General features: G+C 34.3%; 1 protein-coding gene across 2 annotated transcripts; it reads right to left on the reverse strand.

Annotated features, from left to right (window-relative positions):
* Positions 1-1,095: 1,095 nt before the first annotated feature.
* On the reverse strand, positions 1,096-27,004 carry LOC136028130 (transcriptional repressor scratch 2-like). 2 transcript variants are annotated; one of them, XM_065705778.1, is made up of 4 exons: positions 26,922-27,004; positions 11,140-11,603; positions 5,297-5,450; positions 1,096-1,304 (listed from the first exon to the last, which is right to left on the reverse strand). In XM_065705778.1, exons 2-4 carry the CDS (start codon positions 11,542-11,544, stop codon positions 1,096-1,098), a joined length of 768 nt encoding a protein of 255 aa, XP_065561850.1. In that variant the 5' UTR covers positions 11,545-11,603; positions 26,922-27,004. The 2 variants fall into 2 exon arrangements, with proteins under 2 accessions (XP_065561850.1, XP_065561849.1); XM_065705777.1 differs by lacking the exon at positions 26,922-27,004 and adding an exon at positions 21,114-21,290.
* Positions 27,005-27,235: the final 231 nt, after the last annotated feature.

Genomic DNA, 27,235 nt, shown 5'->3' on the forward strand with positions numbered 1-27,235 from the left:
ACCCCAAGAGTTTTCGGAGACAAAAACCTATTCGTGTGAATGAACCATACGGCACTAACTGAAGCACTCTTAAAGAATTTTCATTCCTAATTGATATTATTATATCATTCCCAAATAACTACAATAGCAACTTTTTTCTCTCTACCTTTAGGGTTTTCGGAGACAAAACCTATGCATCTGAATGAACGATGGGGAACTAACTGTAGCATTCTTAAATGAACTCTCCTTTTAAATTCTCATTCCTAAATGAGGTTCTTACATCATTCCAAAATTACCATAATATTTGCATCACTTACCCAATGAACATTTACAAAAATACACAATGATTGAAACAATTCAATTTCATCGAAGGTTCTAAGAGATATAAAATGTAAGTTCATTGCTATGTGACTACTGACTTTAAATTATTTATGATGATGGATTAATATTACTGGATGCAATCTCAATTATTCAATCTAAGGCTCGGGACAAGTTGTTTTTTAGGTTCTTTGGAAATAAGCTAAACAAATTTTATCAAAAATTATTAGCCGACTTTAATACCCGTCTAAGGGATAGTCGTCATGCCCATCAACCCGCTACAAGTAGATCAGCAGGGGGATTAAAGCTTGGAACAGTTCAGTTGATGAAACAAAATTAAAACACTTTAGTTCACTTTAAGAAAAAGATTAGATAAATTCTATATTCAAACTATAAATTCTGAATATACTAAATTCTTGGATTGATTTGTTTATTTATTTTTGGTTTATTTACGATTAAATTTCACGCCTGGACTGCAATAAGATTTTTTTTTTCTTTCTCATCTATTTCAAGTTGTGCTACTTGTTTTCCAACCAATGAACAAGCTCTACTTCTTGGGGGATTATTAGTATGTTTTCCAAGATGATTTGAATAAAGAGTTTCACAACAAAATCAAAACAGAAATGTAACTAATCCTAAATTCTAACTGAAACGCTGATCATCGTTGTTCTATTTCGTTTGGTCTATCTCCATTGAGTCGTGCTGACAAAGATCTATCTTTCACTGCGAAAAAAAAAAAAAAAAAAAAAAAAAAAAAAAAAAAAAAAAAAAAAACTGAAGTTTACAATACAACACTTATCAACGATCAAGAAATTTCTTTTTGTCTGATTTTGTATTCATGCAGCTAGACTCTTCATGTTTGTAGAGGTATGACTTGAGTGCAAAGGCTTTTCCACATCTATGGCATGTATGAGGTTTTGAGTTTGAATGGGTTTGCACATGAGCTCGTAAATTTGATTTGTCTGCAAACGCTTTTGAGCAAATAGTACATGTAAATGGCTTTTCACCTGAAAAAACTTTATTGTAAATATTTATGTTTGACAAAAACTATTAACCATATTGAAAGAGTAAAACTCGATACTCTGTTACTATTAGGCTTTTTTGAATTGTAAACTTTAGCTTCCTTTTTGTCCCGTGATAAAAGAAGCTTTAAAAGTCACAAAAAGTCTGATTCTATTAAAAAAATTCAACACGTTGAAAGGGACATATTTGTTTTGTCGCAAAATTTATGTTTCAATATTTTGTTATTCCAGTAATGTCTACGATTAAATGGCAAGTTTAAACAAACTGGTAAAATTCTTGCTCCCTTTTTAAAAGGGTTATAGAAAAGCAGTGATCTATTCACACCAAAAAAAATAAAATGTTTGAAGTTTAACAGTACAAGTTTTCCAGAATCTATGTATATAATCTGTGTATCAGAATCAGATATAATCAGAATCAAGATATAATCAGATATAATCTATGTATCAGAATCTATCTATAGTTTTAGTTAACAATTTCACTGAACGTGTGTACAACAATAATCTGTGCAGGAAGTATGGCTCTATCCTACTTTCTAGGGCTATAAAGTAAGAAATGTTGAGGTGGCTAGGATATATTTTACCGTAAAGAAAGAAAATGCCAAATACTTTTTTTATTGACTGTCTATCTGTGGCAAAACAGAAAAACAGGTCATTCTCGAATGTTGCCGGAAAAGGTCATAAGGAAAAATTAAAAGGAAATTGGATCTTCTTGGGAGGGGATAAGGAGTGAAACTTTGAGCCAAGCAGGTTTGGAGAAGTAGTATGCGTAGCTGCATTGGCCCCAACCAGTTATGTACTGAGTTTTCAATAGCAGTATCAGTATTTTAGAATGTAAGAGAAAACAAGAAACTTTTGCATGAATAAAAATTTGATGTAAAAACAGTCAGTTAGAGTTTTCCCTAATTAAGGAAGAAGGCCAGTATTAATATGTTTACTGGCCTAGAGACTATTTTTGAAGTGTGTCTGAAATTAAATTTAGTTATTAAAACACTTTTCTTTATTAAGCTTTAAGCAGTATTCTAGAATATTATAAAACGCATATGTTGTTGGTAGGGCACAAGTTCAGGGTATCCTGACTATTCTTACTATTTTCTGTTGCTGCAGAATCATAAGCTTGTCACAAATTTACTCAAAGGCTCTACTGACTTACTAGACATACTGCACTGAAGTAATATTATGTTTAGCCCAATTTCACTTACATATTAAAAAATATATAAAAGTGACAGCAAAAAGGTCAGACCTTAGAACAAAACCTATAAACATAAAAGAAAAGCAATAGAGGAAATAAGAACTGTTGAATTAGGAAAGTTCTTAAAAAAGACTCAGATAAACATAAACCTGTTGCACAACATTACAAATTTTGCTTTGATTGCAATAGAAAAGATTGACAACCTTAAACCGTAAGTATTTCCAAAATAGGACATGCGATAATTTAACATTTCTGCCCATTCCTAAAGTCTGATCCTAAATCGATATTGTTCTGAACTATTATTAAATTAGTGGGATTAATGGGAGGAGGGAGTAACAAGATGACTTTCAAATTTGAGTTTTGGGGAGGGGAAAGTTTTCCAAACTCACAAAAGAGTATACCTACGGTTCTTTTCATACCTGCCGTCTAACAAGCTCCGCTGTAAGTAAAAATGGTAACTAACTAATAGCTCATATTTAATAGCACATTAATACAAATTTTGTGTCTTCATGGCTATTCTTCTTGAATAGTCTTATTCTTCTTTTGCTAAATTTCATGTCCCCTTTAAAAAAAAACTAATCCAAACGTAAGATGTAACCCAACTTTTACAAAATCTTTCATAATCATTACTTTTTTTTATTTCTTTCTTAAGCTGATCAAACAGTTCGTGGTAACAAACTGTAGTAAGGAGCGATCCGGCTCTACTCTAAATTTAGAGTTAACCAAAACTCTAAAAAATGTAATTTTGATACCAATAGCTACTTCAAAAGAATCGCATTTTAATGCTGATTTTAAATATATAAGTTTCATCAAGTCTAGTTTTACCCATCAAAAGTTACGAGCCTGAGAAAATTTGAGTTATTTTAGAAAATAGAGGGAAACACCTCCTAAAAGTCATAGACTCTTAACGAAAATCACACCATCATATTCAGCGTATCAGAGAACCCTACTGTAGAAGTTTCAAGCTCCTATCTAAAAAAATTTGGAATCTTGTATTTTTTTTGCCAGACGGCAGATCACGGATGCGTGTTTATTTGTTTGTTTGTTTATTTGTTTTTTTGTTTTTTTTTTGTTTTTTTTTTCCAGGGGTGGTCGTATCGACTCAGTTGTCTTAGAATTTTGCGAGAGGGCTCATTCTAACGAAAATGAAAAGTTATAGTGCCCTTTTTAAGGGACCAACAAAATTGGAAGGCACCTAGGCCCCCTCCCACGCTAATTATTTTCCCAAAGTCAACGGGTAAAAATTCCGAGATAGCCATTTTATTCAGCGTAGTCGAAAAACCTTATAACTATGTCTTTGGGGACGACTTACTCCCCCACAGTCCCCGTGGGAGGGGCTACAAGTTACAAACTTTGACCAGTGCTTACATATAGTAATGGTTATTGGGAAGTGTACAGGCGTTTTCAGGAGGATTTTTTGATTGGGGGGAGGGGTTGAGAAGAGGGGATATGCTGGGGGAACTTTCCATCGAGGAATTTGTCATGGGGGAAGAAAATTCCCATGAAGGGAGCGCAGGATTTACTAGCATTACTTAAAAAAAACAATGAAAAAATAAATATGAAATTTTTTTTCAGCTGGGAGTAAGGAGCAGCATTAAAACTTAAAACGAACAGAAATTATTACCTAATATAATTATTACATATATTATTATATAAGGGGCTCACCTCCTCCTAATACCTCGCTCTTTACGCTAAAGTATTTTTTAGTAATTTCAACTATTTATTCTACGGCTTTTGTGATTCAGGTGGTCATTCTAAATGAATTGGGACAAAACTTAAGCTTTAGTGTAAAGAGCGAGGTACTGACGAGGGGGCAAACCCCCTCATATATATAATAAAAACATGAGAATACAAAAGTTCTTTACGTAAGCTAATTTATAAGTTACGCATATCTTTTACTAATAAAAAGATTCGTAAAAAGTTAAAAGTTCTAGTTGCCTTTTAATTAACCGAAAATCGGAGGGCAACTAGGCTTCCTCCCCCGCTTCTTTTTTCCTCAAATTCGATCAAAATTATGAGAAAGCCATTTAGCCCCCCAAAAAAATATATATGCAAAATTTCGTTTTAATTATTCCTCTGCGGAGAGCCAAAATCAAAACATACATTGATTTAAAAACGTTCAGAAATTAAATAATAAAAAAAACAAATTTTTTTAAACTGAATGTAAGGAGCGACATTAAAATTTAAAACGAACAGAAATTACTTCGTATATGAAAGGGACTGCTTCCTCATCAACGCCCCACTCTTTACGCTAACGTTTTTTACTGTTTCAAAAAGAAGAGTTGAGAGAAAGAGTCACACTTTAGCGTAAAGAGCGGAGCGTTGATGAGGAAGCAGCCCCTTTCATATACGAAGTAATTTCTGTTCGTTTTAAGTTTTAATGTCGCTCCTTATTTTCAGTTAAAAAATTTGTTTTTTTTAATTTAATCTAAAGTTAGATGTGAATTTCTCGTCATGCTCCTAAAGCAAAAGGTATTTAATAAATACTAAGATAGGTAAATAATTTAAACAAGCAGAAATGACCCTATTTAAGCATTTTAATACCAAATAGCAATAGCAACAAATAATCAAGTTCCTGCATATTCATGCGCAATAAAAAAAGATCAATAAAAGTTAAAAGTAATTATTACCTTAAGCAAGCAGAAGTTACGATGTTACATATTGCAACTGCGCAATGTTGAAACCAAAAAAAAAGAAAAAAATAATCAGATTTTCATTTAAGTATTTTCAACTTAGTTTTGTAAATTTTAATCATGATATACAAGTGTCAAAACCGAAAAGTATTTACCAGTATGCGTTCTAATATGACCCTGTAAAAGCCACGGCCTTGAAAAAGTTTTTTCACAATAAGGACACTTGCATCCTTGACTGTGAGTCCGAATGTGCATCGCAAAGGCTGGTGAAGAAACGTAGACTTTGTCACAGTGTGGGCATTGTCGAGACTAGAAAAAAATTAAATATTCATAAGACTGAAACGAATTAACATCCGATTAGCATGGATAAACTGTAGCAAACATGTATGTAACCTATATTAGTCAGTGGCATAAATTTGGGGGAGGGGAGGATAGGGAGGCATGTACCCAGTGGTTTTTTGGTCTCCTGTAAATTAAAAGAAAAAACTTTTGAGGTGTTTCCATTGAAGATCACCTTTTTTAATAAAATTTTTATCGAAACTTTAAAAAATTGTTTCCCCCCTAGATTTTCAAGAATATATTTCATACCACCCCTCTCTCTCTATTTTGTTGGATTGAAGGAACTGATCTTACTAATACATTTTTTTCACTGATAAAAAAAATATCCCCCAGCGGTAATTTAGGTAATTTGCTGACATATTGTATACTATTAAATTAAGCCAAATTAAATTAAGCAAAAGACGGTGTTACTGTATTGTTGCGAAAATCTAAATTTCCAATTGCAAATTTTCAATTTTTGGACCAAAACAGAATTTAGTGTCCTCTGACTATATTTGACCGCTAGATACTTCTGAATTTTCTTTTTGAATTTCTTCAAGGTCAAAGTTCTTGTGAAAAATATCTATACCCTCAGTTTTTTAGCAGAGGAGGCTCATAAATTCATAAATATGCGTTGTTGCGAGTAAGAGTGTTCCTTAAAATGCCATAAAATTACATTTTTTCTTTGATTTTTATTAAATAAAGTCACCCCCAAAATTAAATAGAGGATTGTTTTCCCAAAGCTTTGTACAACTTTCTACTAACTAAGTATGAAGGACGGAGGTGTAACATTTAATTATATTCAAACTATAGTGTTATTAGCAATATGAATAAGATATACAACCAGTATTTTATTTGCGTATCCTACTTCTGTAGTCTCTAGAACTGAGATGATTTTTTTCTTTCCTTTTTTTAACCAAGTCGCAAGACACATATCTAATATTTTTATAATCCTTACTATATAGGAAAATATAGGCCTTATTCAACTATACGTTTAATCTGTTGCTTTGAAAAAAGTGGCAGCTTCCATTTAAATCACATATTTTTATTTATTTTTTGCTTACCAAAATGTGATGTTTGTCTGTCCATAAAACCAAAATGGACAGCTTTTTACACAGTAAAAAAAAAGAAAAAAAAGGCCAAAGTTCAATCGACGCTCGACATGGCTGTGCGCTTGTGCCGTCAAAATGAATTCACACTCCGTCAGAATGAAAGCTTAAGAAAATTTTACATTTCAATAAGTATTTTTGTTACAAACAAATGCTCCGGTTCCGATGTTTAATTTCTCTGGTACTTTCTTATGTGATGTATACTTATGTTTTCTCCTTTAGAGTAAAATGCATTTTTTTCACCGGTAGTTTAGAGGAGAAAGCGACAACATAATTCAATATGAATGGCTTTCTGAAAATTGTCTTTTATTTTGGAGAAAACTGATGGCATGGCAGTGATGGAATATATTCTAAAGCGTTTAAATAAAATTATAGTTACATATAATTCAATATCAATCTTTTTTCCATTGTTTGACCTTTTTTTGTTTTTCTCAACAAAAGACAAATTTAAATTTGATTGGGAGGTCCCTTTTCCCCGAACTTTTTACTGGTTGAAGACTGTGCCCTATTTAAACTCCAGCTTAATTTAAACAACAATTTACAAAAAAAAAAATTCCAAAAGAATTAGTTTCATTAAGCATATTCATCCGTTAGCGTAATTACCAATTCAAACCCATGGGAAAAAGACACTTATTAAGAAGTAGATGTGGGAACATTGTTATTTCTCCGAGAAAGTTCTTAAATGTCAATTGGATTCTCCCAGACTAGGCTTTTTTTTTTTTAATTAGGACTGTTTTTTGTCTGTTGACGGGAAAAACTATCATCTTCTTTATTGTAATTTTCTATGATTGGCTAGATAGGCGAAGATTAATGTACAGTATTAGTAATTGAACTGCTTGTAGAAACTTTCCATCATCGGTGGGACTCAAGGCCACTGCCTCTTGTCAATTAGACAGGCACTCTGCCAATGGGCTACGACAGCACGTCTTTTTAGATATCAAATAAACGTTCAACCCTTCGTAGCAAATCTCTTTTTATTTGGATGCAGTAAAAATGTTAAAAGTAGAATAGCCAAGGTCTGGTGTGTTTGTTCAAAGTTGAAAAAAGTTTGGAAGAATAGGAAGATAAGTCTGCAAACCAGGGTTAGAATATTGGAAGCTGAACTGATGACAATGGTCAAGTATGGTTCTGAAGCGTGGGCACTCCAAAAAAAAAAAAAAAAAAAAAAAAAAAAAAAAAAACGGAGGAAGATTTGCTAGCTGTTTTAAGAGAATTTGCCTACGGATTGTTTTAGGCATCCGAAAGTCTGACTATATCTCGAACAGTAGGCTGTACGAAAAGTGTAGTTCAATCCTCCTTTCTAGGGCTGTAATGAGATAAACGTTGAGATGGCTAGAACATATTCTGTGGGTGAAGGATGACAGATAGCCAAAGATTGTCCTTGTTGGCCAATCATCTAGGGCCAAAAGAAAAGTAAGCCGTCCCTGGTTGGGATGAGAAGATGTCGAAAGGAAATCTTTAAGGAAAATGGAACTTCCTGGGAGGACGTAAAGAGAGAGGCTTTGAATAGGAAAGATGCAGTGAATTGTTGGTAGTACTAGTAGTAGTATGTCAGTAAATTTATATCAAAACTAAAGTTTGTATTTATAACAAATCACATGATTGACATATTTGGTGAATAGCTTTATAACGAGACAGCGAACGCGTAACAGATAGGCACAAGACTAACACAAAAAGAAGGAACACTCAGCTCAGGCACGTACTCAGTAATTTTTTTCATACGATGCCTGACGTTTTAGTGGAGGAGTACATATTTTAAAACATAAACACAAAGAATAATATAACGAACTGGAAAGATTGAAGAAGCTGTAAGAAATTACCCAAAAATTTCCTGATTTCAAAGGGGAATAAGATCAGAAATTTTGCACCCTGTCTACGCACCAGGCTCTGCTCCCTAAAATTGAAGGACTGTCCTTGTAAAGAAACAGGTGCTATGCTATATATACTATATTTGGTTCTCATCTATGTTGTATTGGTTACCAAAGTGTTCGAAATCATTTCAATTTGACTTTTATTAAAACATTTTATCCGTTAAAAACAGTCATATAAGCTATAAACTATAAACTAAAATTACTCAAAATTGTCCTTGGGGAGAATCTAGTTGGATTTAGTTAAGTTATTTTTGTTGGGTTTTTATTTGAAGTAAATTTTTGAACTAAATTTAAAACTGTAAAATTAAGTTCAAGTCTATTTACACAATGACTTAACTACACCGTTGCATATACATTAATGATTACTAAAAACAGAAAAACTTAAGAAGAAACAGTATGACTGTATTTTCCTTTGTGCTTAGCGACTTTCAGTGATAAAAGCCCAGATGGCTGTGAATAGAGATAGTTGAAACAAAATCAGAGGCAGTACTATAGCGTTGCCAAAGAAAAAGGCAACTCCTTCAAAGATTTTTTTTTCCTGGCCACTTTATACGGCGGGGGTGGTCATTTAAACATGAGATGCAGCTAATTTGACTGTAAATGGTAAATTCTGACCGTCTTTTAAGAGTTGAATGTGGTTGGAGAGCAGCAAACTTCTCTTCCGTACCCTATTTTGCTTTTAGACCCTTCCTCCGTTACCTCCCAGATATATGATCGATCTTTAGTATTGCCGTTTTGTTCAGAATAGTCAAGAGGTCCAATAAATCTGCCTCTCTGTGCTTGGGACGTCCCCATAGTCCCTGAGGCAAGGGTCATAAAAATACAAGTTATCAATTGTTTTCAAGTTAGTTTTATACTGGAAAAGAGGAAGCATGTTTGATCTTGGGTGTCCGATGACTCGAACTTTTCATAGATTACGGTTGGTAGCAGCAACCTAGTACAATCTAAAATATGGCCTATTATAAACTACTGTCTGGAAATGTGTTTTGAAAAAAACAACTGTTTAGCGAGAAAAAATGGCTCTTTGAAGCTGACTCAGGAATGGTAACAATTATTTTGATTAACAACAATACTAACAATAGTAAAGGCTTATCGCGAAAGCAAGTTCAAAATTTTACTTTAATTAAAAAAATAATTATGTTATGGCAAACAAAAACCTCATTACTGGAAATGCAAATCGTTTCGAGCAAAGTATATATGATGTTCCACTTTTTAGAAGGTTTAAGGGCGGTAACCCTACTCATCTTTACGGTAATTTCTGTTCATTGTGAGTTTCACTTGATTAGTCACTTTCTATTTCTGTTCGTTTAGCATTCGTCCAGAGTAGCGTGCGTTATCTTTATTTTTGAAGAGACTGTTCATTTGATTTTCTGTTTGTTTAGGGTTTCTTTATTCATTGATAGTAATTTCTGCTTGTTTTAAGTTTTAATTACTTTATGAATTTATTCCTGCTCGTCTTAGGTTTTAATCCGGTTCTTTACTTTTCTTTCTTTAGAAAAAAAAATCCCTTTGGACAATTTTTTTCAAAATAGTTTATACAGATGAACAAGCCTTGCAACTCACATCGCGTCGACTTTGGTAACTCAGAGTGCGTTATGCAACATTTTCTTTCTTTCTTTATTTTTTTTTTAGAAATTGATATTTTAAGTCCACTCCCAAAGACTCAATATCGATTTGTCCAATTAATTCAGCTCTGGATCTTATTCGATTCTCAAGATATATAAAAGTTTATATTTTTCTTCAAAATAATAATGAGAATAAATTGTTTTTAATCTACTGTACAGTACATGTAAATAGTGGAGTAAAAAAAAAAAAAGAAAAACCAAAAAAATGTAAGAACAAATATATTCACTGATAAAAAAACAATTGGATAAGACCAGCCAAAACTAGCTATGTATATCTTGACTGCTATGCATATCTTCTACTATATACAATGCATAAATATGTTGTATATCCTCTTGAGTTATCACAGAAAAAAAGTTGAAAAATCTAGATTGTGTTGTCTACTTTTTAGGTGCATCTTCCCTGTTTATGTAAGAAAGTTTTTCAAGTTTTTCAAAGAAAAGTAAAGAGTTCATTAAGCCAAAAAAGAGCAGAAATAAAGTCAAATGATCTTCCAAGCGTAAAACTACCACAAATCACTAATAATAAATACATGAAACTCAAAACGAACGGAAATTACAATAAATAACCGAGTCAAACTCAAAACGAACAAAAATTAACATGAGTAGGGTTGCTAACTCCCTTGCCTTCTCAAGACCAGAACTCAATTCGCACTTTACTAAAAAAAAAAACAAAAAAAACAAATGACCGTGGATTGTCACCTTAATTTACATATACTGATTTTTATTCCTTAAACTTTTAATAATCTTTTTTATTTATTAAAGTTAAAAAAGTTAAAACATTTAAAACGTATTTATTTTCAGTAAAGTGAAAATTATAGGAGGTGGGGTAGGTCATTGTAATAAATATATTAAGAAGTAGGGGGTAAAATTGAAATTATAGAAGTACACAAAATCGCTACCACCAAAATGTATAGTACCATTCATGGTTTAGACATCGATGAGGAAGGTGTAGGTAATTACAATAAATATAGTAAGTAGAATGGGTTAGCCTATATTAAATTTACTAAAGTACGCTAATGATCAGAGCAACAAACTGTCGGGCTGCTATAGCTGACGAAACAGGAAAACAAATTACCTTATTATCCCCGACGGAACGGTGTGTTTGCCTATGTCTGGCTAAATTAGATGTTGTGCTGTACCTTTTACCACATTCATGACATGGAAATATTTCACTTTTCTTTGACAAATCCAGCACAAGGCGATTATCTTTAAGTGATTCTGGTGGAGGAGAAGGAGAAGGGGTTGGTGCACTTCTGTGATGTATCGAAAGGTTCAAAGGCTCTTCATTTTCTGAATCAAGCCAGCTTAGAAATGGCCATGGGAGAACTGAAGGGGGCGGGGAGAGAGTGGTGCTAATTTCTGCTAGCTGTTGTAAGTGATGATAAGGTTCATATTTGAGTAGATTATCAGAGTTTGAAAGTCCAATAAGATTTTGAGAATCGATTGCAGCAAGGTCGAGGCTTGCAGGACTATCTGGCATAGCGATGCTGGTGTATGACTCATTAAATTCTTTGCCTCTTTCCTCGTTGCTTCTGCTAGCTACAAAAGAATATAGATTCAATAATATATAATATGTAATATATAATAATATATAAATAATAATTCAATAGTATATAAGTAAAAAGATTCAAAACCAATTCTGGTAATACTCCATAAAAAGACTTGGAATTAGATAACATTATATTTTCACTAAAAAACAACATAGTAATATTCAGTGCTCTCATTCTTCAGTTCATTCAAAGCTCTCGTCCGAGTAAGATGCATTTTAGACCTCTGTGTGGATTTATGTGAAAATATTATTTCAAGAACTTTTGGATACTCATTCAATGCTGAAAACATTATTTCAAGAACTGTTGGATATTTAGTAATACGTATTAACATTTGGATATTAGTACAATACTAGCTGTTGGGGTGGGGCTTCGCGCCACCCCAATACCTAGTTGGTGGGGTGCTTTGCACCCTCCCCCCCAAGCTCCCCCGCGCGCGTAAGTCGTTACGCGCCATATTAGTTACGCGCCATTGTAGTTGTGTCCCTGTGTCCCACCTGTGAATAGAGATAGATATATATATATATATATATATACATATATATACATATATATATATATATATATATATATATATATATATATATATATATACATATATATATATATATATATATATATATATATATATATATATATATATATATATATATATATATATATATATATATGTTTTTAACTACGTAAAACATGCGAATATACAACATTCTTCGCTGTCCTCTTGTCTATGCATATAAATAAATTGTCAGGTTTACTGACTCTTGAACATGCAACATATAATTGTCCATGGGAAAAACAATCCGTATTCAGATCTATACCTCATTATTCTAATGATGTGTCCCTGTGTCCCGGTCGTCATTTATATTCCCTGTGTCCCGGTCGTCATTTGTGTCCCGGTGTCCCAGTTTGTAACTTCTCTTTGAGTGTCCCGGTCGTCATTTATATTCCCTGTGTCCCGGTGTCCCGGTCGTCATTTGTGTCCCGGTGTCCCGGTCTGTAATTTCTATTCGAACAATCCCTGTGTCCCGGTCATCATTTATATATCCCGCCTGTGCCCCCGGCGTCCCCGTTGTAGTTGTGTCCCCGTGTCTCGGTCGTCATTTATATTCCCTGTGTCCCGGTCGTGATTTGTGTCCGGGTGTCCCAGTCTGTAATTTCTCTTTGAGGTTCCCGGTCGTCATTTATATTCCCTGTGTCCCGGTCGTCATTTGTGTCCCGGTGTCCCGGTATGTAATTTCATCAGTTGACAAACATGACGTCAGTCGACAAACAACTTCATGACGCATACAGCTCAATCCTTAAAATGACGTCAGTCGACAAACATGACGTCAGTCGACACACAAACATGACGTCACTCGACACACACACACAGACAACTTGTTTTTATATATATAGATTAATGTACAATATTAATAAAGGAAAAATCCGAAACGAGAAGGTATGAATATTTCATTAGACACCTCAGATGATAGCTCTAGCTCGAAACCGGAAATATCAATACTAGCTGCAGATTTTAAGCAAATTCTTGAAATCCTAAAAGAAAATGGTAATAAATTAGACAACTTATGCAATCAATTGGGTACTCTTACTACGAGGGTCGATAATCTGGATAAAGAACATTCGCTTCTTAAAAATAAGATGGTTAATATTGAATTGAAAATTGGAAAAATTGAAGATGATACGTCCAGCCTCAATTTGCAATTAAAAACTTGTACTGATGAATTAACAAAGTTAAAAAGAAAAAAAATGAATATTCAATGTGTCGGATTGTGAAATTGGAAGCCGCCAAGTTAGAAAATAATATCATCATATGGAATGCAGTTTGCGAGGATATTGATAACGCTAAAGCTTTATTCACAGAAGTTGTTCGCCATGGATCAGAATTGCCTGAAGTAAATTTTACAATCTCGCAATATGACAGAAATCGCAAATTTTTAAAGGTGACAATAAATAAAAAAGAAGACAAGTTTTCTATTATAAACAAGAGCTAAGAGCTCATATGTCACTTGAGACGAGGCAAGAAGAGCTAAGAGCCAAGAGATCATATGGTATGAGCTCTAGCAAAATTCTATGAATCAATAGATTGATTTAAAAGGAATATAAGAGGCTTAATGCCGGTTAGGATTTAAAATAAGAGCTCTGAGTCATGATGTCCTTCTAAATATCAAAATTCATTAAGATCCGATCACCCACTCTTAAGTTATCAATACCTAATTTTTCCTCTCCCTTTAGCCCCCCAGATGGTCGAATCTGGGAAAACGACTTAATCAAGTCAATTTGTGCAGCTTCCTGACACGCCTATCAATTTTCATCGTCCTAGCACGTCCAGAAGCACCAAACTCGCCAAATCACTGAACCCCTCCCCGTAACTCCCCCAAAGAGAGCGAATCCAGTAAGGTTCCGTCAATCAAACAGTTCGTGGTAACGAACTGTAGTAAGGAGCGACCCGGCTCAATAATAGCCAAAACTCTAAAAAATTGAATTTTGATATCAATAGCTACATCAAAAGAATTGCATTTTAATGCTGATTTTAAATATATAAGTTTAATCAAGTTTAGTCTTACCCATCAAAAGTTACGAGCCTGAAAAAATTTGCCTTATTTAAGAAAATAGGGGAAACACCCCCTAAAAGTCGTAGAATCTTAACGAAAATGACACGATCAGATTCAGCGTATCAGAAAACCCTACTGTAGAAGTTTCAAGGTCCTATCTACAAAAATGTGGAATTTCGTATTTTTTGCCAGAAGACAAATCACGGGTGCGTGTTTATTTGTTTGTTTTTTTTTTCTTTTTCCCAGGGGTCATCGTATCGACCAAGTGGTCCTAGAATATCGCAAGAGGGCTCATTCTAACGGAAAATGAAAAGTTCTAGTGCCCTTTTTAAGTGACCAAAAAAATTGGAGGGCATCTAGGCCCCCTCCCACGCTCATTTTTTTCTCAAAGTCAACAAATCAAAATTTTGAGATAGCCATTTTGTTCAGCATAGTCAAAAACCATAATAACTATGTCTTTGGAGATGACTTACTCCCCCACAATCCCTGGGGGAGGGGCTGCAAGTTACAAACTTTGACCAGTGTTTACATATAGTAATGGTTATTGGGAAGTGTACAGACGTTTTCAGGGGGATTTTATTTTATTTGGGGGTGGGGCTGAGGGGAGGGGGCTATGTTGGAGGATCTTTCCTTGGAGGAATCTGTCATGGGGGAAGAAAAATTCAATGAAAAGGGCGCAGGATTTTCTAGCATTACTATAAGAAAACAATGAAAAATAAATATGAAAACGTTTTTCAAATGAAAGGAAGGGGTAGCATTGAAACTTAAAACGAACAGAGATTATTACGCAAATGAGGGGTTCTAAAAATACTTTAGCATAAAGGGCGAGGTATCTAGGAGGAGATAAATACCTCGCTCTTTATGCTAAAGTATTTTTAGTAATTTAAACTATTTATTCTACGGCCTTTCTGATTCAGGGGTCATTCTTAAAGAATTGGGACAAAACTTACGATTTAGTGTAAAGAGCGAGGTATTAACGAGGGTACAAACCCCCTCGTATACATAATAAAAATATAAGATTATGGAAGTTTGTAACGTAAGTTAATTTTTAAGTTACGTATATTTCTTACTAATAAAAACATTCGTTAAAAATTAAAAGTTCTAGTTGCATTCTTAAGTAACCGAAAAATTGGAGGGCAACTAGACCTCCTTCTCCACCCTTTATTTCTCAAAATCGTCTGATCGAAACTAAGAGAAAGCCATTTAGCCAAAAAAAAAAATTAATATACAAATTTCATTTTAATAATTTATGTGAGGAGAGCCAAAACCAAACATGCATTAATTCAAAAACGTTCAGAAATTAAATAAAAAAAACTAATTTTTTTAGCTGAAAGTAAGGAGCGACATTAAAACTTAAAACGAACGGAAATCACTCCGTTTATGAAATGGGTTGTCCCCTCCGCAATCCCTCGCTCTTTACGCTAAAGTTTGACTCTTTGCCACAATTCTATTTTTTTAAACAATTAAAAGCTTTAGCGTAAAGAGCGAGGGATTGCGGAGGGGACAACCCATTTCATATACGGAGTAATTTCTGTTCGTTTTAAGTTTTAATGTCGCTCCTTACTTTCAGCTAAAAAAATTAGTTTTTTTTTATTTAATCACGTATCAAGGACATTTGCTTATTCTATCCACCAAGCTTCATCCTGATTCCTCTACTCCAAGTGTTTTCCAAGGTTTCCCCCTCCAACTCCCCCCAATGTCAAAAGATCTGGTCGAGATTTGAAATAAGAGCTCTGAGACATGAATTCCTTCTAGATATCAAATTTCATTAAGATCCGATTACCTATTCGTAAGATAAAAATACCCCAATTTTCACGTTTTCCAAGAATTCCGGTTTCTCCCTCCAGCTACCCCCAATGTCACAGATTCTGGGAGGAATTTAAAATTAGAGCTTTAAAGCACAAGATCCTTCTAAATATCAAGTTTCATTAAGCTCTGGTCACCCTTTCGTAAGTTACAAATACCTCAATTTTCAGAATTACCCCCCCCCCCCAACTCCACGAAAGAGAGAAGATCCGGTCCGGTTATGTCAGTCATGTATCTTAGACAGGTTTTTATTCTTCCCATCCAGTTTCATCCTGATCTCACCGCTTTAAGTATTTTCTAAGATTTCCGGTCCAGCCCCCAACTGCCCCCCCCCAATTACGCTGGATCCGGTTGAGATTTACAATAAGAGATCTGAGTTACAAGGTACTTCCAAATATGAAGTTTCATGAAAATCCGATCACTCCTTCGTAAGTTAAAAATACGTCATTTTTTCAAATTTTTCAGAATTAACCCCCCTCCCCCCAATAGAGCGGATCCGTTCCAATTATGTAAATCACGTATCTAAGATTTCTGCTTATTTGTCCCACCAAGTTTCATCCCGATCCCTCCAATCAAAGCGTTTTCCCTGATTTTAGGTTCCCCCAACCCAAACTCCCCCAATGTCACCAGATCCAGTCGGGATTTAAAATAAGAGCTTTGAGACACGATATCCTTCTAAATATCAAATTTCATTGAGATCCTATCACCCGTTCGTAAGTTAAAAATAGCTCATTTGTTCTAATTTTTCAGAAATACCCCCCCCCCAACTACCCCAAAGAGAGCAGATCCGTTTCGGTTATGTCAATCATGTATCTAGGACTTATGCTTATTTTTCCCACCAAGTTTCACCCTGATCCCTCCACTCTAAGTGTTTTCCAAGTTTTAGGTTTCCCCCTCCCAACTACCCCCCCCCCAATGTCAGCAGATCCCGTTGGAATTTAACATAAAAGCTCTGAGACACAATATCCTTCTAACTATCAAACTTCATTGAGATCCGATCACCCGTTCGTAAGTTAAAAATAGCTCATTTGTTCTAATTTTTCAGAATTACCCCCCCCCCCCCCAACTACCCCAAAGAGAGCAGATCCGTCTCGGTTATGTCAATCATGTATCTAGGACTTATGCTTATTTTTCCCACCAAGTTTCACCCTGATCCCTCCACTCTAAGTGTTTTTCAAGTTTTGGGTTTCCCCCTCCCAACTACCCCCCCCCAATGTCACCAAATCCCGTTGGAATTTAACATAAAAGCTCTGAGACACAATATCATTCTAACTATCAAATTTCATTGAGATCCGATCACCCGTTCGTAAGTTAAAAATACCTCGTTTTTTTCTAATTTTTCAGAATTAGCCCTCCCCCCTACTACCCCAAAGAGAGCAGATCCGTTCCGGTTATGTCAATCATGTATCTAGGACTCGTGCTTATTTTTCCCACCAAGTTTCATCCCGATCCCTTCACTCTAAGTGTTTTCCAAGTTTTAGGTATCCCCCTCCCAACTCCCCCCAATTTCACCAGATCCAGTCGGTATTTAAAACAAGAGCTCCGATACACGATATCCTTCTAAATATTAAATTTCATTGAGATCCAATCACCCGTTCGTAAGTTAAAAATACCTCATTTTTTCTAATTTTTCAGCATTGACCCCCCCCCCCCCAACTACCCCAAAGAGAGTGGATCCATTCCGGTTATGTCAATCATGTATCTAGGACTTGTACTTATTTTTCCCACCAAGTTTCATCCCGATCCCTCCACTCTAAGTGTTTTCCAAGATTTTAGATTTCCCCCTCCCATATCCCCCCCAATGTTGCCAGATCCGGTCGGGATTTAAAATAACAGCTCTGAGACACAATATCCTTCCAAACATCAAATTTCATTAAGATCTGATCAACCGTTCGTAAGTTAAAAGTACTTTAATTTTTCTGTTTTTTCCGAATTAACGGGCCATCCACTCCCCCCTCCCCAGATGGTCAAATCGGAAAAACGACCATTTCCAATTTAATCTGGTCTGGTCCCTGATACGCCCGCCAAATTTCATCGTCCTAGCTTACCTGGAAGTGCCTAAAGTAGCAAAACCGGGACCGACAGACAGACCGACAGACAGACAGACCGACAGACCGACAGAATTTGCAATTGCTATATGTCACTTGGTTAATACCATGTGCCATAAAAATGCCAGCAAGCTTAAACAAGACATTTCATGGAAATAACAGCAACTTGTTTATTAGTGATGATGTGCCAGCCGAAATTCGTAAAATAGGTAAGCTGATTTTGGCGAAACGGGATAAATTGCAGAAAATTCCTAGATATGAGGCTTGGATATCAAAGAGGATTCCAAAATTCTAAAAATTATTTCTATGACAAATCTCTGTTAATTTTACTTCCTCGTTCGGATTGTCGGAGATCTGGGATGTACCGAATTCCTTTTGTAAGTTCTGAAAGGTCAAGGTTTTCGATTAGGTACCAAATACCCTTCATTGCTAACAATTATAAGCTGAATGATAAAATTCTGTTTGATCCATCCCAAAAATCTCAACTAAATTTAAAAAAGCAAATATTAAAGATTGTTTGCTAAATTTTTGATTATTCACCATTGATGATGGGAAATTAAATTATTTGATCTTCCTATTTGTATGTTTTGTTTTTCTGTCCCTGTGTCCGGGATGGCCTCCCACACCCCTCTTGCCCGATATTTATTTATTTACTTATCCTTGTTACTTCTCTTTTATAAGTTTTTTCTATTTTGTTTGTCTTTTGCCGTGTTAAATTTTGTAATTATTACAATGAGATGTTGATGTTTTTTTCTATATTTTTGCACTGTCCCAGCCTTACGAGCTCTGCTCTCTGTTGGGGCATAATACTGTATTTGAGTTTTTTAAGTTGAATAAAGGAAAAGTTGAAGTTGAAATATAAATTAACAATAATAAACTCATAACACAAAAACAACTTCAATATAGTTCCAGCCAGTAAGGCTTTAGTTAAAGAATGACCGATATATTCCTCGCAAAAATTATTACCCTTCATTAAAAGTATTTTTTTCAACATTATACCTACCTGTATAATTGGTGGTTCACGTAAATCCCTGTCAATCACTAATCTTAAGACAATCATGTGAAATTGTACACCGGGTGACTGAGAAGATCATTTCATCAGTTGTAAAATAAAAGTCAGTTGGTTTACGATAGTCACAAATGAGTATACCTTTTTTTTTTCTTTTTCACATCTGTCGTCAGACAAGCTCTGCAGCTATTTTCTTTGCAAAATGAAAACCAAAGAGATACAAGTTCTTTGTTTTCTCCACTTCGATCTTAAATATTTTTCAATGAGTAATCATAATTAAAAAGCTTATAAAACTTTAGAAAGTGCAGCGTTTCCTCCACGAGATGGCCCAAAAATCATTTGTGCTTTGATTTGGTTTAAGCTAACTTTTTTCTTTCGATCGAATGCATCATTATAAGGCCTAAAAATCTCACTAGTTCAGCGGAACTGCAATGTTTTAATCAATGCATTCATGCAGTGCCTAGTTTTCTAGTGACATCTAAAACTTATGATATACAAAAAAAAATCATATCTTGGTACCGTCACACCATGCATAATGTTAAAACAAGCTTTGTTTAATAGATAATTCAAATGCACGCGAATGAGATTATATTTTTAGCAAAAGATAAATTTATCTATCCGTCTATATAATGTAAAGAATTGTTTTTATGAAAGTATACCAGTTTCAATTCCTTCTTACTAAGTATTAAATAAAAAAAAAAGTTTTTTTAACTGCAAGTAAGGAGAGACATTGAAACTTAAAACGAACAGAAATTATTCTGTATATGAAAGGGGTTGTCCCCTCCTCAACACCTCACTCTTTACGCTAAAGTTTGACTCTTTGTCACAACTCTGCTTTTTAAAACATTTAAGAAACTTAAGATTAAAGAGCGGCTCTTTGAACAGATGTAATTATAGTTTTTTCATTAGGAAAGTTATTTAGAATAAATTTTTTCAATTAATATTGTTTTAAAAAATTCAGTTTAAAGAGATGATAATCTCTTTAAAAGAGATTATAATCTCTGCGATAAAAATGAAGCATTCATGAATTGGCACAACTTTTTTTTTTTATTATACAAGCTTTCTTTATGCTAAACGTTTCGGTAAGTTAAAGTGCTGTGAAAACACTGGTATACCATAATTTATCTCCAAGGGGTTGAAATATTCCGCAGGACAGAGGCGAAAAAAAATTCAAGAGTTAGAACTAAACTCAAAAATAGAAAAAATTATTAAAATATTGAGTTTATGGAAGGCATGAGGGGTGGATGTGGGAAAAAGGGAATTAAAACCCCATAGTACGCATGTTCATGCACAGAGTACACAAAAACACGTACTTGTAATCAATACCAAGCGTGGACAGCCTGATACCAGCACTGAACAGCACTTATGAAGCATCTCACACTAAAAGACATAAAATAATTTGTGTTTTTAAGAGCTAGAAAATGTGTGCTTTGGTCAAGCGCTCCTAGCAAGCATCCGTGAATTTCTAATAAATTTGAAAATTTAATTTGCTTAAGCAATTATTTGACATATTTCAATAATTTTGATACTGAAATCTATTGAAATATAACATGGTGGTGTAAAGTAGCGTGTGACAATGCACAACCGCAAAGCTTTGAAATTAATTTAATAGGTCAACCGCCGTAAGAGTCATAAGCGGGCAAGAGTAATAAAGAATAAGCACATATATATTGAACACTCAAGTAATCGATCTACTCCAAATTTTTGCAGATTTATCTATTCCATTTGCTTAGATTGCCTATTACTTTCTTTTATTAATAAAGTGAGACCAAAGATTCAAAAAGTGGCAAAATGCGGTACAAGCGTACTTCACGCAGTGAAATACGCTTGTACTTGTACCACCAGCTCATTTGCCGAAAAAAAACAACCAAACAAAGGCAGACAAATTAACTATATAATAGAATATTTCTTTGAATTCTTTTCGAGAAATAATATCTTTGTCGAAGATCTGCCAAACATATTTATTTCAACTTTTTGTTTTTAATTTTAGAATAAATTCGTCCCTATCCGTTTTTTTTTTTACTGATCTATCTTGAAAAAGTCTATTTAAAAATTTTTCAAAACTATTTATTAGCTTTTTGGCGTACCTTGTTGAATCATATCCGTCACTGTTTCTGTCAATTTATATTGTTTTCTAGTTATTAGAAAAGCCTTAGGCATTTCTAACAACCACTTCGATGCCTGGAAAGCAACTAAACTTTCTGGAGATTCTCTGCTGGTGGTATAAGAAACTGGAAGATCAGAGTCCTGGAAAAGACCCCGTTATTCACAAAGGAAATCCGGATCTTAGGTGGTGAAACAAGCGGAAACAGAATTTCTCAGACACCATACCCCTTCCTTCTATTTAAATATCTTCTAATATATTGCGAAGGATTTAACATGTGGTGTAAGAGGGTTATTTAAACGTGGTTTAACCTGAATATGTTCAAATGTCTCAGGTATTCCTAATTAAAAGGTTTGGAACGGAAAATAATTCCGCCAACTACTTCCTCAGAAAATATCTCATGTTTATTTATTGCGCAGGAAAACATCGAAGCTATCTGGTTTAAGAAGTACATTATAGTAAGGCTGAAATATATTATTTTACACACACATACATATATATATATATATATATATATATATATATATATATATATATATATATATATATATATATATATATATATATATATATATATATATATATATATATATATATATATATATAATGAAAAGAGAAAGCACAAACACATTAAAAAAAAATACAGAAGGAGAAAAGGAAGACTGTTTTCCTACATTAGTGATTAATATAGATCAGCACTTGAATGAGGCCTTAGCCCTACCCATCCATACAATCACATAGGTCAAACAGCATAGCCATACACAATCAACCATAAAGAATAATCCATGGGCAGGCAGTCGTGTCGTCAATAAGTATAAGTCGTCATTTACCAAACAATAGAAACAGTAAAAAAAAGAAAAAAAAGAGACAAGTAATTCAGAGGCAGCAACCCAAAACAAGGGCTAGTCAGGAGAATAGACACTTGCCTATAGGGTTTCGGAACTTTAAATTCTCTACCCAGGCAAATGGCATGCCTAACATAAATTCCCCATGGTAACCCCGTGTTAGGTATCACCCCCAAAATATATGCCTATGAAAAAACAAGCAAATGTAGAACAACCAAGTAACACCAAAACAAGCTTATCCTACCTTAGTTCTGGCTCTCATGTATTTAAGTTACTAATTCACAATCTATATTAAAACTAAACGTATATATATATACATATAGGTGAGACTATAAAGGTGAGACTATTGATAAAGTCGAGGCTCCTCAAGAGCTTAGAGCTGAAATCGTAAGGAAACTTAAGACTTTTAACATGAGAAAAATTAAAAAGGATATAACAAAAAATGACATTAAAATACTTTCTGATTTGAAAAAGGATAAGGTCCTTACTATCACTAGGGCAGATAAAGGCAATGCTATTGTAATTATGGACGCTGATGATTATGATCGTAAAATGAATACAATCATTTCGGATACCACTAAAGCCGATAAGAAAGGAATTGGGGTCACTGATAAATAATTTACTCATTATCCCAAAATTCTGTAATAAATTTTATCCAAGAGGTTGTTCCGCACCAAAGATCTATGGTTTACTCAAAATTCATAAGACGGGAGTCCCCCTCCGTCCCATTGTATCAACTTTCTCATCACCAGTGGCAAAATTAGGAAAGTGGTTGTCGGTGGCATTGCGTCCACTCTTAGGAACACAAAAATCATATATAAAAAATTCCACTGATCTTACTAAAAGTTAAAAAATTTCACATTGGAGGAGAATTCAATTTTCTGTAGTTTTGATGTGGTGTCCTTGTATTCAAATTGTAACGTGAAAAAGTGCGAAGATATATTAAGGATTAAATTACAAAAGCACTTTGATTTGATACAAGATGTGACCATGGCTAGTTTGGAGATTGAAGATATTATGAAGTTGAATATCCTTGCCAATGAACATTCTCTTTATTTTGGTTTTAGAGGTGAATTTTACAAACAGGTGTTTGGTTTGGCTATGGGGGCATCTCTCTCCCCTTTGTTGGCAAATCTCTTCATGGAATCTATTGAAACCTCCGCTATACGCAGCTTTAGGCTCTCCCCTTGTTTCTGGGGCAGATTCATGAATGATATGGTTTGCATTTGGAAACACGGTTTAGAGTCCTTAGACCTTTTCCATAAACATTTAAATAGTTTTGACAAAAATGTAAAACTTACAGTGGAGTTTGAAGAAAATGACAAACTACCTTTTCTTGATATCCTATTGATTAAAAGTGATTTTCATTTACTTTTTTCAGTGTATAGAAAGCCTACACACAGTGATAGGTATTTGAACTTTCACTCGTGCCACCCTGTTTCAGTGAAACGAGGGGTTATGATTGCACTGGTGGATAGAGCTTTCAGAATTTGTTCCCAGGAGTTTTTAGATTCTGAATTGTTGTATTTGAGGGATATTTTATTTTGTAATAGTTACCCGATTAAATTCATTGATAAAATAATAAAAAATAGACGCATTAAACACAACAATAGGGTTATTGGGGTTTCACAGTGTACAGAATTAAATATGCCGAAAAGGTTCATTTCTTTGCCTTATGTACCTGCTTTGGGGGAGATGCTTAAACGAATTTTAGGTAAACATAACATTGATATTTGTTTCCAATCAGTGAGACCATTAGGTAGTTTTCTTAATTCTGGGAAGGATTTAACCCGGGGAGATTTAGTTAGTGGGGTGTATAAAATCCTTGTTCTTGTGGAAAGTTTTATATTGGTAGAACTCACCAACAATTTACTGAAAGATTTATTGCGCATCGCAACTCAATAGAAAAAACCTTACAATTAAGAAAGCCTCCTAAAACTTTGTTTCGGCTCTAGCTGAACATACATTCTTTCATCCCGAACATTTTTTACAATTTGATGAGGCTACAGCTATTTATAATGATAGAGGTTTTTCTCAGTGGGCGAGGGAGGCTATAGAAATTAAAAAACATATATTTGCTAATCTTTCAATCAATAGAGACACAGGGAATTTAAATATTGACCCAATTTATGATTGTCTTTTGAAAAATGAACCAATAATCAATAAGGAATTAAAATTTTACACAATCACCAGACCAAAAAGATTACCTACTAGACCAAAAAGAGTTGCTTTCAATATTAGCTTACAAGAGGATTATTTCGCAACAGAATAGTTAACTAAGTTTCAATTTTCATAATTTTTCCTCAGTTGCTTTGATGTTCTCATTGAAGTAACTCTAATAGTTTCTTTTCCCTGCGTGGATCAGTAGCGACAGTTGTATCTATTATTATTGGTGTTTTTATTTGTTTTTAGTTTAGTGTTTTTTTCTTTTTATCTTGTGCTGAGGACGCCTAGTTTGGATACAGGCGAAATATCCGCGTTGTTTTTTAGTCTTTCCTCTCTACTGGCCGTAGTCTCGTTTGAAGTTTTTTTTTTGTGGAGTTTTATCTCTCTTTGTTGTTTATTATACAGCCAAGGACACATGCATCGAGGTAGAATGTATATGGGTATTGAACCCTCTCCGATATTTCTGTCTGACGAGTAAAAACGTAATAAAATGCATAAAATTAAATTTTCCTTTGTTTCTAAAGTTTTTTTATTTTACCCCTCCTCCCCCGAATAAAATTTTTAAGGTGGCCTTGCGAACAGCCATCACAATTGCGGTCATTTTTGACTGCAATTGTGCGAGTGCTTCGAAGGCTGAAGAAGGGTTATGAAGAAATGCATCACTGCTCAGGGGTAGCAATTTTGTTGTGTAATATTTAACTAGATGATCTTTTTTCAACAAGAATTTTTAAACCATTAATTCATGAACTCTACTGTCACCCCGTTTTTATTTGACTATAAAGTGACTGTAACACGACTTTTTTATACTGAAAAAACTTTGCGGTCATTTTTCGTTGTTAGCCCAGAGTTAGCCTACCTTTTAGAATGGAGTTTTTCCCAATGATAGAATGGAACAAATTAAGATTAAATAACAAGAATATCGCTTCTATTCCGTTTTCTATCTCCATAGTGTACATGATACAAAAGGCTAGGTCTAAATGATAAAAAATAAACCAATCTGTCAAGCAGCCTAGCTGAACGCCAGCTTAATTAAATGACTTTGGTGAAAAGATATTTTTGCAGAAGCTTAGACAGCTTGACTGCAATCTAAGAATGTTGGAATCCCCCTGAATCATCTAAAAAAAGACAATCACCTGGTCGACCCGGAGCTCCTAATTTCAAAGGATTTTCTCCCCCATCAGGTGTTTCTATTTTCTGACATTTAGCACGTGCAAGAGAGGAACACTGTCTGTCGACTTCTTCTCTCCGAAATGTCCCCTTGATTTACATTTCCTTCCACTTGCTAAAAATGGATTGGCTTTAATGTATGTGCGGCAAAGGGTAGAGCTACAACAGAATGTGATTCAAGTAATATTCTATTGCTACTCTAAAGATGATTCGTAACAAATTAGATGCCTTATTTGTAAAATATTTAATTTGAAAGAAGACGCTACGTCTACATTTCCTGACGTTTTCGTTCGTGAATCGATAGCAATATGATCTAGGACAAACAGTTTGACTCAAAGACAAAAATAGTCAACTGGTAGGCTATTCAACCTAAAGTTAAACCCGTATCCTGGAAAACTAAGAAAAGCCGACGTCTTAATTTTTGCATTCAAATAGATAACTTTGAAACTATTTACACATTCATTCATTTTTCGGAATAATTATTGAGTTATTGCTACGCATACATCTTGCTATCAATTGCCCCAACTGCGGGCCTGAGCCGCTGATAATTTTTCCCAGAGTGAGTTCTTAAAATGGATGTTGCGCTAAACAGACAGATTTGTAATATGTAATAGATAATTACTACTATTACTGCTTTAGTTCACTGCGGCACTAAGCCACCTGAGATCAACACAGCTAGGCACGCACCTCATCTATCCCAATCTATTCAAAACCTCCTCCTCCTACTTGTGCCCTCCTAAGAAGTTTTCATTTCCCTTAAATCTTTCCTGATGACATCCACTCATCCCATTGCAAGAGGACAAGTAGGACAAATTTTCGCAAACACGATGTGTTGGAAATGGAAGCACAAAATTTGATTACTTATTTCATAAATTATATTATAACTTCATATATGACAAAGGGCCGAAGGTGATGCGATAGAGGTAATATTACTGCCGGTCACCAACAATGTCACTAAGCAGTGTCAGTAATGTCACAATGTCACAATGTCAGTAAGCAGCTCGTGGGCCACGGGTTGCCCACTCCTTCTTTAAACAGAGCTAACGTGGAAAAAGACTTTCTAACATTGTTGATAAGAAAAGAAAATACAAATTATAATTTTCTTTCTCATCAGGCATTTTGATTTTTACCAAACTTAGTACTGGCAAGAAGAGAAACACTGTTGGTCTACTTCTTCTCTCCAACATTATTTTAATAAACTTTTTCCACAAAACCACCTTTTCAAAGAAACATAAAGAGCTTTTTTAAGCCAAGAATGAGCAGATATAAAGTCAAATAATCCTCCAAGCGTAAAACTACCACAAATCACTATAAAAAAATAAAGGAGACTCAAAACAATCAGAAATTACAATAAATAACCGAGTCAAACTCAAAACGAGCAAAGATTAATATTTGTAGGGCCGATAGCCCCCATGCTTTCTTTTGACAATGTGCATGCAGATAGCATCTTTTGATCTAGCTCAAATTTCAAACAAATACATAGTAGAAACAATAGGGAATTTTTTCAAGACAGTGGAAATCAGTTCTGTGAATATTTCGGTCCTATGTCCAAGGGCCGTCTTCAGCACAATACGAGAACAAGAGAGAAAATATGTATATATAAATAAACTTACATTAAATTGTGAGAATTAAAACTAAATAGTCTTTTCTAAAAACTTTTTTTAAAAACAGCCCTAGCATCCTTACTTCAACGAAGTTCAACCAGGACTGACAAAAATAATGAAGTGAGAATATAAATTCATTCAAACTAAAGATAACAAAGTGATTAAGTGGAATTTCTCAGAGCCAACTTCGCTTTTTTAGCAGTCTGTCTCAAAGGCCTTTTCGTAGCTGGTTCAATACTATTATAAATCGGTTTAGTAAAATATTTTGTTAGATCATTTTTAATTAAATTTGAGTATAAAGAATTTAGTGAGTATTCCTCTAA

Source organism: Artemia franciscana, chromosome 6, assembly GCF_032884065.1.
Source record: "Artemia franciscana chromosome 6, ASM3288406v1, whole genome shotgun sequence".
Classification (NCBI taxonomy): Eukaryota; Metazoa; Arthropoda; class Branchiopoda; order Anostraca; family Artemiidae; genus Artemia; species Artemia franciscana.